The following is a 16,547-nucleotide window of genomic DNA, read 5'->3' as shown; positions in this document are numbered from 1 at the left end:
TTTACATTCACATACATCCTGCTGAACAAAGGTATTAATGCAGTTTACAAAAATAATTAGGCTACATACCGATTTCCATTTTATGAAATACAGGTAATTATTTGTTTGAGTCAACACAAGAAATGACAAGAGTGAAAGGCTTCAAAATGAGAGAGAGTGGGTTCAGATTAGATATTAGGAAGAAATTATTGACCGTGAAGTTGCTGAGCACCGACATGGCTTGCCTAGAGCAGCTGTGGTGGCCCCATCCCTCAAAGTGCTTGAGAACAAGTTTCTGAGCCAGGCTCTGAGCAACGGGATCTACTGCAAGCTCTCCCTCTCTCCCAATGACAAGGGGGTCAGACCTAGAGGATCTCCATGGTCGCTTCCACCCCAAACCATTCCACTGATTCACTGTTCCCCCTCCCCCAGTGGGCCCCAGTTGCACAGACCCCCACGGAGCCCAGAACACGGAACCCAGCCCTCTGTGACATCAGCCCCGGCGCCGAGGGCACCACGGGCAGCGCAGCTGCTGCGGGCATTGCGGCTGTGGCTGTGCTGCTGCACGGAGCCCTCAGTGCTTGCAGCTGACACGTGCCTCTGGCAGCCATGGATGGGCTCGGCCTCCTCGTCCTGCTCACCGTGGCCGGGCTGGTGCACGGGACATGGGACAACTGCGGGTAAGTGGCCGCAGGCCCTGGGAGGGAGCCATGGCAACACTTGGGGCCTTCCCTGGAGGGGCCCGCCTGTCCCCCATGGCCGGGCCACAGCTTCCCACCCGCCATGGGGAAGCCTCAGCTCCTTGCCAGCAGCCAGGTGCTGGCACGGACAGACGCACACGCCATGGGCTTCCCTGGCCTGCTGTGCATGCAAGCCCTTGTGGGGAGGGCAGAGGGCTGAGCTTCAACCTGAGCCACAGCAGGCCATGAAGCAACAAGGACATCACTTTGTGCTTGCAGATGGACTTGCGGCCTCCGACCCATGGTGTCTGACTCCATACCTGATGACTACGGCTTGACTCGCATCGTGGGTGGTACAGGTGCCAAGCCAGGGGCCTGGCCGTGGATTGTCAGCATCCAGCATCCCTGGATACCAGGCCTGGCGCATTTTTGTGGAGGGTCTCTCATCACTGCAGAGTGGGTCCTCACAGCAGCCCACTGCTTCGACAAGATTAAGTAAGGAGGAGCAGGGAACAAAGACATATCCACAACACTAGCAGGTGCCCAGCCAGCAGCTCCACCTGCTATTCCCATCTCTTTCCCTTTCAGGCATCCCAGCTGCGACACTGCTTCAGGAGAAGCCTGGGCTTGTGCCAAGGCTTTCTAGCAGTTCCAACTTACCATTCCCCCAGCCTAAGGCATTCAAGGGCACTCACACCTGCCACAGCATGGCTCTCTCTCTGCCTTGCCAAGCAGAGCTCTGGCAACTGCTGGACTGCTGTGGCACATGGCTCTGCTCTCTCTCAGCCCTCCCTCCATCTCCATTCCAGGAAAATTGGCATCCTGAAAGTGGTGATTGGGGCCACTCATTTGACTCACCCTGGCCAATGGACACAAGTGCGCCGGATTAAGAGACTAGTTCGTCATGAAAACTATAAGAGAAGTGATATAACTAATGACATAGCTTTGCTGGAACTGAACGAGCCTGTCGAGTGCAGTCCCTACATCCAGGTGGCCTGTGTGGCTGACCCCACCGTAAGAGTCTCAGAGCTGCTAAACTGCTGGATTGCTGGATGGGGTACAACCACAGAAGGAGGTGAGTTCCCAAGAGAGAATTCATGCCTGCAGAGCAAGCTCAGCACACTGGGGAGAGGGCTAAGGCTTCCCACAGAAGAGAACAAAGTCAGGCTGCAGGATGTACACCTCTGCAGAGATGGGCCTGACATGAACCCCAAAGACAGGCAGCAGGAACACAGCACCCCAGTGCTTCTGCAGAGGGAAAGCCAAACCATAGGGCAGGAATTCCCATCAGACAGGGGAGGAGAACTGGGAAGGATCTACCAGGGGCTTCTTCCGTTCTCTGCTCACAGATGAAGATTTAAGTGATGACCTGCAGGAGGCCAAGGTCCAGCTCATCGATCTCCAGCTCTGCAACAGCACCTTCTGGTACGCAGGGGAAATCCACACCCACAATTTGTGTGCTGGTTACCCAGAGGGCAACATCGACACCTGCCAGGTAGGAGCATGCCATGAGCCACTCAGCCCCCAGCAGCACCAGCAGCCAGGGCAGCACCACCCCAACACAGCCCAGCGCCTGCTTTGCACAGCCGCTCAGTCACCCTCCCTGCCCCAGCTCCCCACAACTGCTCTGGGGGCTTCCCACACACTCCCCATCCACACCTGCCTGCCCAGTGCTTCCCTTGTGCCAGAAAGCCCAGAAAGCCCAGCTAGTGCTCTTGGCAGCCCAGAGGTCCAGGTGCCAAATGTCCATCCTCTGCACATCCAGTAGCCCTGTGCAGAGAGGACAGAGAGAGCCCTACCCTACAGGACCCCAAGCCATTCACAGAGAAGCTTCTGGAGGCTCCAGCCTCTGAGCAGAGCCTTCCTCTGCCTGGAATACAGCTCTGGCAGGGGCTGTGGGAGAGATGGAGACAGTCCCAGTGCAGACAGGGGCCACCAACACCACCTTAATGCTCTCTGCTCTGCTGCAGGGTGACAGCGGTGGTCCTCTCATGTGCCAGGACAACAACGCTGACTCCTGGTGGGTTGTCGGAGTGACCAGCTGGGGAAGAGGCTGTGCCAGAGCAAAGCTGCCTGGAGTCTACACCTCCACTCAGTACTTCTATGACTGGATTCTGGCCCAGATGGGGATCACTCCATTTCGAAGTGCATCCTGAACAGCAGGGTGGGCAGAATCCAGGGAACCTTGCAGTGCACAGCAACTGTTTTCTGCTGGGGCTATACCTCCTGATCCAATGGCAGCCTCAGTGTCAAAATCCTGCTCTGTCCTGCCCACACTCCTCTCCTCTGTGCAGGCAAGCTATGGAGATGACTTAGGTGTTGAAGTAAAGTTGCCTATAATCACAGGGAGCCATCATTTCTCTGCAATTCCATCACCTGGGCAAATGAAGGAATGCCACATTTGGCACCTGCAGAATGAGCCTGAGGGCACAAAGGGACTGAGTGGCTCCAAATAGCTCCAAAGTGCCTGGTCAGAGAGGAGACTGCTCTGAGCCATCATGGGCTGGAGGAACCTGGCACATCAAGCCTAGGCAGAGGATAGGATAAAAGCAGACACCTTGAGGGTGGTGCTAAAAGGCACATGGGCTGCTGAATAGAGCCATGGTATAACCCTGGGCTAAGGGAACCTGGGAAACTCCCAAACATGACAAGGGAAACTCCTGGCTCCTGACTGGAGTGCCAGTGCCCCAAGGCAGAGCCAGATTTCACAGGCAGTAAAGGGGGATTGCTGTGCCAGGTGGTCACAATTCACACTTACTCAAAGGAAGAGCTGGGCTCATTCTGTGGAGAGGAATCTGGCAGGAACAGAAGGAGATGGCACGAGGAATGCCATGGAAGGCCAAGGTGTGTTTGGCCAACAGCAGCTGCAATACCAAGACTGTTGACAAACACTCCAGCAGTGGTGCAGTAAGGTCCATCTGAGCTGCCAAAGTGCTCAGGAAACTACGCTGTTTGACCATTGTGGATGCACAGGTGACTCCAGCGAGCCAATGGTACCTCATTTAATTCCGTACCCAGACCACTCCCACCCACTCAGAGTGGGTAGGCATACCCATTCAACCTCAGACAGGATTCTCCCAGCAGCAGACTCACAGATGTCACGTTCCATAAAGAGGCACCAACTCCTGCTGCAGCACCCAGTGTCCATTCGAATCCCTGGCCAGGTGCCACAGCTCCCTGTGCCCTCTGTCATGCAAAGTGTGGGCAGTTCACAGCCTCTGGTCCCGGGCTCCCACCAGCCACAGCTCAATCTGCAGCTGGCACTGCAGCTGCACACCCAGCTCCCTGCCCCAAATGCATTCCTCAGCACCTGCCTGCCCCGGGGACTGCACAGCCTCATCCTGCAAGAACAGCGGCCTAAAGAAAGCAGCAGAGAGCCTTCTTACAAGGGCAGGTCCTAAAAGGACCAGGGGCGATGGTGTTGCAACAACCCAGAGTAATTTTAGATGAGATCATATGGAGGAATTCTTGGTTTTGAGAATACTAGAGCACTGTCATAGATTGCCGAGAGCAGCTGTGAATACCTCATTTCTCAGTGTTCAAGGACAGCACCTGAGCCAGTCTCTGAGCAGCCATCTCCAGCACAGGCTATCCCTCCATGCCCAAGGCAAGAGAGACAGAGCTAGACGATCTCCATGGTCCCTCCACCCCAAACCATTCCATGGCTCACTGATTCACTGTTCCCCCTCCCCCAGTGGGCCCCAGTTGCACAGACCCCCACGGAGCCCAGAACACGGAACCCAGCCCTCTGTGACATCAGCCCCGGCGCCAAGGGCACCACGGGCAGCGCAGCTGCTGCGGGCATTGCGGCTGTGGCTGTGCTGCTGCACGGAGCCCTCAGTGCTTGCAGCTGACACGTGCCTCTGGCAGCCATGGATGGGCTCGGCCTCCTCGTCCTGCTCACTGTGGCCGGGCTGGTGCACGGAACATGGGAAAAATGTGGGTAAGTGGCCGCAGGCCCTGGGAGGGAGCCACGGCAACACTTGGCGCCTTCCCTGGAGGGGCCCACCTGTCCCCCATGGCCGGGCCACAGCTTCCCACCCGCCATGGGGAAGCCTCAGCTCCTTGCCAGCAGCCAGGTGCTGGCACGGACAGACGCACACGCCATGGGCTTCCCTGGCCTGCTGTGCGTGCAAGCCCTTGTGGGGAGGGCAGAGGGCTGAGCTTCAGCCTGAGCCACAGCAGGCCATGAAGCAACAAGGACATCACTTTGTGCTTGCAGAGGGATATGTGGGCTCCGACCCATGATGTATGAGTATGAGTACCTGGATGATGTCGACAACACGACACGCGTCGTGGGAGGCGCAGATGCCAAGCCAGGGGCCTGGCCGTGGATTGTCAGCCTTAAGCATCCTGCAATACCAGGCACAAGACATCTCTGTGGAGGGTCTCTCATCACTGCAGAGTGGGTCCTCACAGCAGCCCACTGCTTTGACCCCATCAGGTAAAGAGATGCCAGAAATTGAAACATCTCCACAACACTAGCAGGTGCCCAGGCTGCAGCTCCACCTACTATTCCCATTCCCTTCCCTCTCAGGCAGCCCGGCTGCCACAGTGCTTCAGGAGAAGCCTGGGCTTGTGCCAAGGCTTCCTAGCACCTTCCAGCTTGACATTCCCTCAGCCTAAGGCATGAGAGGGCACTCATACCTGCCAGAGCGTGGCTCTCTCTCTGCCTTGCCAAGCAGAGCTCTGGCCACTGCTGGGCTGCTGTGGCACATGGCTCTGCTTGCTCTCAGCCCTCTCTCCATCTGCTTTCCAGGAAATTTGGCATGGTGTATGTGGTGATTGGGGCCACCCAGTTGACTAAGCCAGGACCTGGAGCACAACTGCGCCGAATTAAGAAGTTAGTGCGCCATGAATCCTATAATAAAAATGACAAAAGTAACGACATTGCCTTGCTGCAACTGAGCAAGCCTGTTGAGTGCAACTCCTACACTCAGCTGGCCTGCGTGGCTGACCCCACCCTAAGACTGTCAGACCTGCAGAACTGCTGGGTGGCCGGCTGGGGTGCCGTCACTGCAAGAGGTGAGTTCCCAAGAGAGACTCGAGGGCCAGCTCAGCACACTGGGGACATGGCTTGGGCTTCCCAACAGCAGTGGCCAAAGCTATGCTGTGGGATGTACACCTCTGCAGAGACAGACCCGGCCTGCTCCCCAGAGACAGGCAGTAGGGACACAGTGCCTCAGTGCCTCTGCAGAGGGAAAGAGAAACCCTAGGGAAGGCATCACCACCCAAGAAATGGAGCAGAATTGGCAAGGTGCTACAGGGGGCTTATCCCTTTCTTTGCTCACAGCTCAAAACTCAAGTGATGTCCTACAGGAGGCTGAGGTCCAGCTCATCGATCTCCAGCTCTGCAACAGTAGCGGCTGGTATGCAGGGAAAATCCACACCCACAACTTGTGTGCTGGTTACCCAGAGGGCCTCATCGACACCTGCCAGGTAGGAGCATGCCATGAGCCACTCAGCCCCCAGCAGCACCAGCAGCCAGGGCAGCACCACCCCAACACAGCCCAGCGCCTGCTTTGCACAGCCACTCAGTCACCCTCCCTGCCCCAGCTCCCCACAACTGCTCTGGGGGCTTCCCACACACTCCCCATCCACACCTGCCTGCCCAGTGCTTCCCTTGTGCCAGAAAGCCCAGAAAGCCCAGCTAGTGCTCTTGGCAGCCCAGAGGTCCAGGTGCCATTTGTCCATCCTCTGCACATGCAGGAGCCCTGTGCAGAGAGGACAGAGAGAGCCCTACCCTACAGGACCCCAAGCCATTCACAGAGAAGCTTCTGGAGGCTCCAGCCCCTGAGCAGAGCCTTCCTCTGCCTGGAATACAGCTCTGGCAGGGGCTGTGGGAGAGATGGAGACAGTCCCAGTGCAGACAGGAGCCACCGACACCACCTTAATGCTCTCTGCTTTGCTGCAGGGTGACAGCGGTGGTCCTCTCATGTGCCAAGATAAAGACAGTGACTACTTCTGGATTGTCGGAGTGACCAGCTGGGGAAGAGGCTGCGCCAGAGCAAGGCAGCCTGGAGTCTACACCTCCACTCAGTACTTCTATGACTGGATCCTGATGCGGATCGGCCTGGAGACAATTAAAAATGCTCCTTGAGCATCAGAGTGGGCAGAATCAAGAATGTGCTGCAGCGCACTGCAGCTGTTTCCTCCTGGGGTATTGCCTGCAGATCCAAAGGCAGCCTCAGTGCCAAAAGCCTGCTCTGTCCTCCCCACACTCATCTCCTCTGCATGAAGAACCTGGAGATGACTTAATGATTGAAATAAAGTGACATTTGGTCACAGGGAACCATCTTTTCTGTACAATTCTGACACATGGGCTGCTAATTAGGGCCTGGTATGAGCCTGGGCTAAGGGAACAGACCTGGGAAGCTCCCAAGCATGACAAGGGAAACTCCTGGCTCCTGACTGGAGTGCCAGTGCCCCAAGGCAGAGCCAGATTTCACAGGCAATAAAGGGGGATTGGTGTGCCAGGTGGTCACACTTCACACTTACTCAAAGGAAGAGCTGGGCTCATTCTGTGGAGAGGAACCTGGCAGGAACAGAAGGAGAGGGCACCAGGAATGCCATGGAAGGCCAAGGTGTGTTTGGCCAACAGCAGCTGCAACACCAAGGCTGTTCACAGGCAGAGCCAACCTGTGAGCCACAGGGAAAAGATCCCTGGGCTTGGCTCCATATTTGGGAGGAGACAAGGGCAGAGAAAGGCAGGAGTCAAGGGAGATGAGAGGGCTGTATAAGCCTGGCAGCTGGAGACAAGGGGCAATCAAAGAGCACAGACAAAAACTGCAGCTTGGTGTGCTTCTTTGCCTGAGTGCTGCACATAATCACCACAGGATGGGAAAGAAATTTCTCGATTCACTAATTAACAAATCATCTACATGCTGTACAAATTCTCGTACTAATTTTATACCCTTTCTATCAAACTTTGATCCCTGGGGCCATGAGGGATGCTGGATTGCCTTGGGGAAGACATTTGACAAGTACTTTCTCTTGGATTGCAGGCTAATGGAGTCCTGTCTCATGGCAGGGGGCATTCTTCCCTTTGTGTTAATCAAGATGGGCTGTGCTCAGAACAACCACCCCAAATCTGTAGCGTTTCCTAAGACTCTGGCATAAGCTTCTTCAAATATTTCCTGATGTCAGAAGCATCCTGCTCACTAAAGACACTGAGTGCAAGAGTGTCACTCAGGGTTATTGATGGTCATTACCCTGTCCAGCAAGCAGACCAGCTTAGAGCTGCCCAGTCATCCTGAAACAACCTTATTGTGCTGTCTTGGCAAAACTCTGCTGCCCAAACAATTTCTCCCGGTTCTGTACAACCTGGGCCATGCAGCCTTCCCTCACCTAAACCAGGGACATTTCCCATCACATCAAACACCTCGAGGCACATGAAACACCATTTTGCATGCCAAGAAGGGACTTCAGCCCCCTTCTGTGTGTGCCCAGGGACTATAGCCCCCATTGTGTGGCACAAGGGACACAAGGCTCTCCCTGTGCCTGTCAACAAAAACCTCCAAGCAGAGACTCCAGTCCCACCACCTCACAACTTATGGGGGCCTCCACAGTTCCTCTGTGGCCACCTTACACTGATCATGCTGTGCATGCCTTCTTCACCCTCTCTACCAGAGATTTCACCAAATCTGCACCAAATAGCACAGCAATAGAGAGGCTCAAATCCACCCTCGTAATTTACACAGAATCTGTGTACAGAATTGTAACACTCCCCCTTTGGCTCCTTCCTGCTGTAAAGATACAGGGTGAACTCACCTGCTACTACCAGTTGCATGTTTGGAGGCGGGAAGCCCCAAGGGTGCATCTCTACAGTCCCATCTGGGCTGCCAAAGTGCTCAGGAAACTACGCTGTTTGACCATTCTGGAGGCACAGGTGGCTCCAAAGAGCCAATGGTGTCTCATTTGATTCCCTACCCACACCACTCTCAACCACTCAGAGTGGGTAGGCGTACCCATTCAACCTCAATCGGGATTCTCCCAGCAGCAGACTCACAGATGTCACGTTCCATAAAGAGGCACCAACTCCTGCTGCAGCACCCAGTGTCCATTCGAATCCCTGGCCGGTGCCACAGCTCCCTGTGCCCTCTGTCATGCAAAGTGTGGGCAGTTCACAGCCTCTGGTCCCGGGCTCCCACCAGCCACAGCTCAATCTGCAGCTGGCACTGCAGCTGCACACCCAGCTCCCTGCCCCAAATGCATTCCTCAGCACCTGCCTGCCCCGGGGACTGCACAGCCTCAGACTGCAAAGAACAGAGGCCTAAAGAAAGCAATAAAGAGCCTTCCTACAAGGGCAGGTCCTAAAAGGGAAAATGGCTTTGCAGTGACAAAGGGTAGTTTTAGATGAGATCATATGAAGGAATTCTTGACTGTGAGGGTACTGAGGCACTGGCATGGGTTCATGCAAGGACTGTTCTCAAGCTCAGGACCTTCTGGAAAACCAGGCCTAGTGCAAGATCCTCCCTATACCTCCTTGGGATGCCTAGTGCTTTCCCTCCCTGTCCATGGCAGGGAGTTGGATCTACATGCTCTCCAAGCTCCCTTCCAACCCAAACCATTCTATGGCTCTGTGATTTGCCCATGCCCCAGTGGGCCCCCATGCCACAGACCCCCACAGCGCTCAGAACACGGAACTCTGTCCTCCGTGACATCAGCCCTGAGGACGAGGATACCCTGGCTGCTGCGGGCATTGCGGCTGTGGCTGTGCTGCTGCACGGAGCCCTCAGTGCTTGCAGCTGACACGTGCCTCTGGCAGCCATGGATGGGCTCGGCCTCCTCGTCCTGCTCACCGTGGCCGGGCTGGCCCACAGCATACAGTACCCCTGCGGGTAAGTGGCCGCAGGCCCTGGGAGGGAGCCACGGCAACACTTGGGGCCTTCCCTGGAGGGGCCCGCCTGTCCCCCGTGGCCGGGCCACAGCTTCCCACCCGCCATGGGGAAGCCTCAGCTCCTTGCCAGCAGCCAGGTGCTGGCACGGACAGACGCACACGCCATGGGCTTCCCTGGCCTGCTGTGCGTGCAAGCCCTTGTGGGGAGGGCAGAGGGCTGAGCTTCAGCCTGAGCCACAGCAGGCCATGAAGCAACAAGGACATCACTTTGTGCTTGCAGATGGACTTGCGGCCTCCGACCCATGGTGTCTGACTCTGGATACAAGAGTCATGACTACAGCATGATGCGCATTGTGGGTGGTGCAGATGCCAAGCCTGGGGCATGGCCATGGATCGTCAGCATCCAGCATGCCAGGATACCAGGCACAAAGCATTTCTGTGGAGGTTCTCTCATCAGGGCAGAGTGGGTCCTCACAGCAGCGCACTGCTTCGACCTAATTTTGTGAGTAGGGAATGGCAGCATCCCCACGACACCAGAAGGTATCAGCAGGACCACCTGCTATTCCCATCCCCTTCCCTCTCAGGCAGCCCAGCTGCCACACTGCTCAGGAGAAGCCTGGGCTTGTGCCAAGGCTTCCTAGCACCTTCCAGCTTATCATTCCCGCATCCTAAGGCGTGCAAGGGCGCTCACACCTGCCAGAGCATGGCTCCCTCTCTGCCTTGCCAAGCAGAGTTCTGGCAACTGCTGGGCTGCTGTGGCACATGGGTCTGCTTGCTCTCAGCCCTCTCTCCATCTCCTTTCCAGGAATACCACCATGGTATATGTGGTGATTGGGGCCACCCAGTTGACTAAGCCAGGCCCTGGGGTACAAGTGCGCCTAATTAAGAAGTTAGTGCGTCACGAAAACTATAAGAGACGTGACATGAGCAGTGACATTGCCTTGCTGGAACTGACCGAGCCTGTCCACTGCAGCCCCTACATCCAACTGGCCTGTGTGGCCGACCCTATCCTAGGAATGTCAGTGTCACAGGAGCATAACAACTGCTGGATTGCTGGCTGGGGTGCCATCACTGCAAAAGGTGAGTTCCCAAGAGAGACTCCAGAGCCAGTTCAGCACAATGGGGAGAGGGTTTGGGCTTCCCCACAGCAGAGGCCAAAGCCAGGCTGCAGGATGTACACCTCTGCAGAGATGGGCGTGGCCTGATCCCCAGAGACAGGTAGCAGAGACACAGCACCTCAGTGCCTCTGCAGAGGGAAAGAGAAACCCTAGGGAAGAGGATTTCCCCCAGACAAGGGGGGAAAACCAGGAAGGAGCTGCTGGGTGCTTGTTTCTTTCTGTACTCACAGATAAAAACCCAAGTGATCACCTGCAGGAGGCCAAGGTCCAGCTCATTGATCTGCAGCTCTGCAACAGCACCTTCTGGTATGCAGGGAAAATCCACACTCACAATTTGTGTGCTGGTTACCCAGAGGGCCTCATTGACACCTGCCAGGTAGGAGCATGCCATGAGCCACTCAGCCCCCAGCAGCACCAGCAGCCAGGGCAGCACCACACCAGCACAGCCCAGGGCCTGCTTTGCACAGCCACTCAGTCACCCTCCCTGCCCCAGCTCCCCACAACTGCTCTGGGGGCTTCCCACACACTCCCCATCCACACCTGCCTGCCCAGTGCTTCCCTTGTGCCAGAAAGCCCAGAAAGCCCAGCTAGTGCTCTTGGCAGCCCAGAGGTCCAGGTGCCAAATGTCCATCCTCTGCACATCCAGGAGCTCTGTGCAGAGAGGACAGAGAGAGCCCTACCCTACAGGACCCCAAGCCATTCACAGCCAAGCTTCTGGAGGCTCCAACACCTGAAAATAACTCTGTCTGTGACAGAGAAGGAGGCCGCTCCAGTGCTGGTGGTGGCCAACCAACACCACCTTAATGCTCTCTGCTCTGCTGCAGGGTGACAGCGGTGGTCCTCTCATGTGCCAAGACAGCCATGCTGACTACTGGTGGGTTGTTGGAGTGACCAGCTGGGGAACAAGCTGTGGCAAAGCAAGGCGGCCTGGAGTCTACACCTTCACTCAGTACTTCTATGACTGGATCCTGGCCCACATTGGCACATATAATATTAAAAGTGCTTCCTGATCACCAGAGTGGGCAGCATCCAGGGTGTGCTGCAGTGCACAGCAACCTTTGCCTGCTGATCCCAAGGCTGCCACAATGTCAAAAGCCTGCTCTGTCCTGCTCACACTCATCTCTTCCATGCACGAAGAACCTGGAGGTTGAAATAAAATTACCTTTGGTCACAGAGAACACTCTTTTTGATTGAATTCTTACTCCTGAGCAAGGCAAGGACTGCCACGATTGGCATCTGCAGAATGAGCCTGAGGGCAGACCCATCAGGCACAAAGGGACAGAGTGGCTCCAAAGAGCTCCAAAGTGATCAGAGAGTTCTCTGAGTCACCATGGGCTGGAGGAATCTAGGCCAACAGCAGCTTCAACACCAAGGCTGTTCACAGGCAGAGCCAACCTGTGAGCCACAGGGAAAAGATCCCTGGGCTTGGCTCCATATTTGGGAGGAGACAAGGGCAGAGAAAGGGAGGAGTTGAGGAAGATAGTTTATACACGTGTGATGTGCGAACAGAGATGATTTTTTGCATCCCAGCTCATATCTTCCCCATGCTCACACAGGAAGAACCACAGGTCAGCTTGTGGGGTGTACCCCATCTCCCTAGCTGGGGTCATCTGCCTCTGATAATAGGGCATCTGCTCTGTACTGACATGACTCGGAGAAGATCCTCTTTAGTCTCTTTCCTGGTAGTTTCTGATGGGTCTCTTCAATTCTGTCTTCCATTTTCTGTATATGCTCTGCCAGATGTGTTTCCACAGCTGAGATTTTTGCTTCTGTTGGGCCATGCACAATGTCTTCATAGTACCAGAGCCTCTTTGTCACAGCACTACTGTCTCATCTCTCTCGTTCCACTGCAGTGTTGCTATGTCAGGGGTGTACATTTGTGGCCGGATTTGTGCAAGTTTGAGCCACATCACTGTACATTTTACAATGTCTGGACTTTTAGTGGCTTGGTTGCCATCTGAGAAAAGGACCTCTAACCAGTTTTCTCATGCGTTGGATCCCTTGCTCCATGGTCTTCCTGAGGTCTTGCTGCATTTGGAGAACTTCTGGGCAAAGGTATTTTTCTTTCACACTTGTTAAGAGCCATGTCCAGAGGCTGAGAGGTTTGGGTGTCCTTACAATCCCCTGGTCAATACCCACATCATGTGACAGAGATCCCAAATGCCTCACTTCAGTACCATCCAAAATTGTAGCATAGCCTGCGGTGTCCCAGATTCAGACCAACCAATTTAATATAGACTCGTTGGGCCATTGGCTGAGATCTTTTCTCAGATTGTTAAGGTTTTCTAAGGACGTCGACTTGGTGATTATTTCTGGTTCCAATTCCTCTGCTGGATGTGAGGGTCCTGACACCCAATTGTCATTCACTGGGTGAGTGGATTTGTTTTGTGTTTCCTTCTCTGGACAGGGGCAATTGCTGTTGGCTTAGGCTCCCCATCTGGTTTAGCTGCAGCCATAGTGCCTGGGGAGTCTGCTCATTCATCTTCCTGCCCCTCTGGCTGTATTTGCTGCCCTACAGTGTCTAGCAGTGTGCAATATGCATTAGCCAGGGCCTAGCACATTGCAATGAACTTTTTATCTTTAGAGCTGTCATTGCAATTCTCTTTTAGATATTTCCCCACCTCAGCTGGATTCTGAATTTGTTCAGGGGCAAAGTTCCAAACTATTGGGGCAGAGAATTCCTTTCAGGGCATCACAGGGTTTGGCCTATGTCCTCCCACATCCCTCTCCACTCAGGGTTTTCCACCACTGGGGTAGATGTCTGGAGTTCTGTACACAAGAAGCTCATCTAGAGTTAATGCTGCTCCAGTCTCTTGTGTACAGAACTCCAGACAGTATCAGAATGATGATATGACTGATCCTCTTGAAGGAACCTCAAGAACCTATTTACAGGGAGAGAGCAACGTGTACCAAGATCAGGAATAGAGGAGCCCTGCCTCTAGCCAGGTAGAGGAGACGGATAATCAGATCTATTGGACTGTGTGGATCCGATGGCCTGGCACATCCGACCCACAAAAACGTAAGGCTTTGGTTGACACCGGTGCCCAATGTACTCTGATGCCATCAAAGTATGTAGGAGAAGAATCCATCTCTATTTCTGGGGTAACAGGAGGATCCCAGCAGCTGACTGTAGTGGAGGCCAAAGTGAGTTTAACTGGGGACAGGTGGCAGAAACACCCCATCGTGACTGGCCCAGAGACCCCATGCATCCTTGGCATAGACTATCTTAGAAATGGATACTTCAAAGACCCAAAAGGATATCGCTGGACTTTCGGGATAGCTGCTGTAGAGACAGACAACATTAGAAAACTGAACACCTTGCCTGGTCTTGCAGATGACCCCTCTGCTGTGGGACTACTGAGAGTTGAAGAGCAACAGGTACCAATCGCCAGAACAACAGTACACCGCCGGCAATACTGTACTGACAGAGACTCAGTGATTCCCATCCATGAAATGATCCATAAACTGGAGAGCCAAGGGGTGGTCAGCAAAACCCACTCACCCTTCAACAGCCCCATCTGACCTGTGCGTAAATCTGAAGGAGAATGGAGATTGACCATGGACTATCGTGCATTGAATGAGGTGACTCCACTGCTGAGCGCTGCTGTGCCAGACATGCTGGAACTCCAGTACGAGCTGGAGTCCAAGGCAGCAAAGTGGTATGCCACTATCGATATCGCCAATGCATTTTTCTCCATTCCTCTGGCAGCAGAGTGCAGGCCTCAGTTTGCTTTCACCTGGAGGGGCGTGCAGTACACCTGGAATCGTCTGCCCCAGGGGTGGAAGCACAGTCCCACCATCTGTCATGGGCTGATCCAGGCTGCACTGGAGAAAGGTGAAGCTCCAGAACATCTGCAGTATATCGATGACATCATTGTATGGGGCAGCACAGCAGGGGAAGTCTTCGAGAAAGGAGAGAAGATTATCCAGATTCTGCTGAAAGCTGGTTTTGCCATTAAGCGAAGTAAAGTTAAGGGACCGGCTCAGGAAATTCAGTTTCTAGGAGTCAAGTGGCAAGATGGACGTTGTCAGATCCCAACAGAGGTAATTAATAAGATCACTGCTATGTCTCCACCTACCAACAAGAAGGAAACACAAGCTTTCCTAGGTGCCATAGGCTTTTGGAGAATGCACATTCCTGAGTACAGCCAGATTGTGAGCCCTCTCTACCTGGTTACCTGCAAGAGGAACGATTTCCACTGGGGCCCTGAGCAGCAGCAAGCCTTTGCCCAGATCAAGCAGGAGATTGCTCATGCAGTAGCCCTTGGCCCAGTCAGGACGGGACCAGATGTGAAGAACGTGCTCTACTCTGCAGCCGGGAACCATGGTCTGTCCTGGAGCCTTTGGCAGAAGGTGCCTGGTGAGACTCGGGGTTGACCACTGGGATTCTGGAGCAGAAGCTACAAAGGATCTGAAGCCAACTACACTCCCACAGAGAAGGAGATCTTGGCCGCCTATGAAGGAGTTCAAGCTGCCTCAGAGGTGATTGGCACAGAAACACAACTCCTCCTGGCACCCCGACTACCAGTGCTGGGCTGGATGTTCAAGGGAAAGGTGCCTTCCACACATCACGCCACTGACACCACATGGAGCAAGTGGATTGCCCTCATCACTCAGCGTGCCCGTATTGGGAATCCAAATTGCCCTGGGATTCTGAAAATAATTACAAACTGGCCTGAAGGTGAGACTTTTGGATTGTCTTCTTCTGAAGAAGAGGAGCAAGTGGCATGTGCTGAGGAAGCCCCACCATATAATGAGCTACCAGAGACTGAAAGACGATATGCCCTCTTCACTGATGGTTCCTGCCGAATTGTAGGCACTAACCGGAAATGGAAAGCTGCAGTATGGAGCCCCACATGACAAGTTGCACAAGCTACTGAGGGACAAGGTGGATCGAGTCAGGTCGCAGAGCTAAAAGCCGTCCAGTTGGCTTTGGATATTGCTGAACGAGAGAAGTGGCCAAGGCTCTATCTCTACACTGACTCATGGATGGTAGCTAATGCTCTGTGGGGATGGCTGGATAGCTGGAAAAAGGCCAACTGGCAGCGCAGAGGGAAACCCATATGGGCAGCTGAGATTTGGCAGGACATTGCTGCCCAAGTAGAGAAATTGACTATAAAGGTTCGACACGTGGATGCACATGTACCCAAAAGCCGGGCTAATGAAGAACATCACAACAACGAGCAGGTGGACCAAGCTGCCAAAGTGAAAGTATCACAGGTGGATCTAGACTGGCAGCACAAGGGAGAATCATTCCTAGCTCGTTGGGCCCATGATGCCTCTGGTCATCAGGGGAGAGATGCAACATACCGATGGGCCCGTGACCAAGGGGTGGACCTTACCATGGACAGCATCTCACAGGCTATCCACGACTGGGAGACCTGTGCCGCAATCAAACAGGCCAAGAGGGTGAAGCCTCTGTGGTATGGTGGATGATGGTCGAAGTACAGGTATGGGGAAGCCTGGCAAATTGACTACATCACCCTTCCCCAAACCCGCCAGGGCAAGAGCTACATACTGACCATGGTGGAAGCAACTATAGGATGGTTAGAGACCTACCCTGTGCCTCATGCCACTGCCCGGAACACCATCTTGGGCCTAGAAAAACAAGTCCTTTGGAGGCATGGTACCCCTGAGAGAATTGAATCAGACAACAGAACCCATTTCAAGAACGGCCTTATCAACACCTGGGCCAAAGAACATGGCATTGAATGGATATATCATATCCCTTACCATGCGCCAGCTGCCGGGAAAGTTGAACGGTGTAATGGACTCCTTAAGACTACTTTGAAAGCACTTGGTGGTGGAACCTTCAGAAATTGGGAAATGAACTTGGCCAAAGCCACCTGGATGGTTAACACCCGAGGTGTGATTGGTTAACAATCGAGCCGGTCCTGCCCACTCTGAACCCCTGCACACAGTGAATGGGGA

General features: G+C 54.3%; 2 protein-coding genes and 1 pseudogene across 2 annotated transcripts; all 3 read left to right on the top strand.

Moving 5' to 3' along the window:
- The first annotated feature begins 579 nt into the window (after window positions 1-579).
- On the top strand, window positions 580-2,949 carry LOC148224216 (acrosin-like). Its single transcript, XM_088161160.1, has 5 exons — window positions 580-659; window positions 939-1,154; window positions 1,469-1,734; window positions 2,009-2,154; window positions 2,630-2,949. Exons 1-5 carry the CDS (start codon window positions 589-591, stop codon window positions 2,813-2,815), a joined length of 885 nt encoding a protein of 294 aa, XP_088017286.1. The 5' UTR covers window positions 580-588; the 3' UTR covers window positions 2,816-2,949.
- A 1,582-nt stretch (window positions 2,950-4,531) lies between these two features.
- On the top strand, window positions 4,532-6,803 carry LOC148224215 (acrosin-like). Its single transcript, XM_088162826.1, has 5 exons — window positions 4,532-4,602; window positions 4,882-5,103; window positions 5,419-5,684; window positions 5,953-6,098; window positions 6,574-6,803. Exons 1-5 carry the CDS (start codon window positions 4,532-4,534, stop codon window positions 6,757-6,759), a joined length of 891 nt encoding a protein of 296 aa, XP_088018952.1. The 3' UTR covers window positions 6,760-6,803.
- Window positions 6,804-9,428: 2,625 nt separating this feature from the next.
- On the top strand, window positions 9,429-11,767 carry LOC106853545 (acrosin-like; annotated as a pseudogene).
- The last annotated feature ends 4,780 nt before the right edge of the window (window positions 11,768-16,547 follow it).

This window comes from Sturnus vulgaris, chromosome 3 (genome assembly GCF_052056855.1).
Source record: "Sturnus vulgaris isolate bStuVul1 chromosome 3, bStuVul1.hap1, whole genome shotgun sequence".
Lineage (NCBI taxonomy): Eukaryota > Metazoa > Chordata > Aves > Passeriformes > Sturnidae > Sturnus > Sturnus vulgaris.
This window is presented reverse-complemented; position numbering and strand designations above follow the sequence as displayed.

Bases quoted from the DNA above. Each gene is read 5' to 3' on its own strand.
- LOC148224216 (XM_088161160.1), top strand. From the start codon at position 589: ATGGATGGGCTCGGCCTCCTCGTCCTGCTCACCGTGGCCGGGCTGGTG. The intron at 1,735-2,008 runs GTGAGTTCCCAA...CTCTGCTCACAG, and splicing joins GGGTACAACCACAGAAGGAG to ATGAAGATTTAAGTGATGAC. The intron at 2,155-2,629 runs GTAGGAGCATGC...GCTCTGCTGCAG, and splicing joins GCAACATCGACACCTGCCAG to GGTGACAGCGGTGGTCCTCT.
- LOC148224215 (XM_088162826.1), top strand. From the start codon at position 4,532: ATGGATGGGCTCGGCCTCCTCGTCCTGCTCACTGTGGCCGGGCTGGTG. The intron at 4,603-4,881 runs GTAAGTGGCCGC...TTGTGCTTGCAG, and splicing joins GGAACATGGGAAAAATGTGG to AGGGATATGTGGGCTCCGAC. The intron at 5,104-5,418 runs GTAAAGAGATGC...TCTGCTTTCCAG, and splicing joins CACTGCTTTGACCCCATCAG to GAAATTTGGCATGGTGTATG.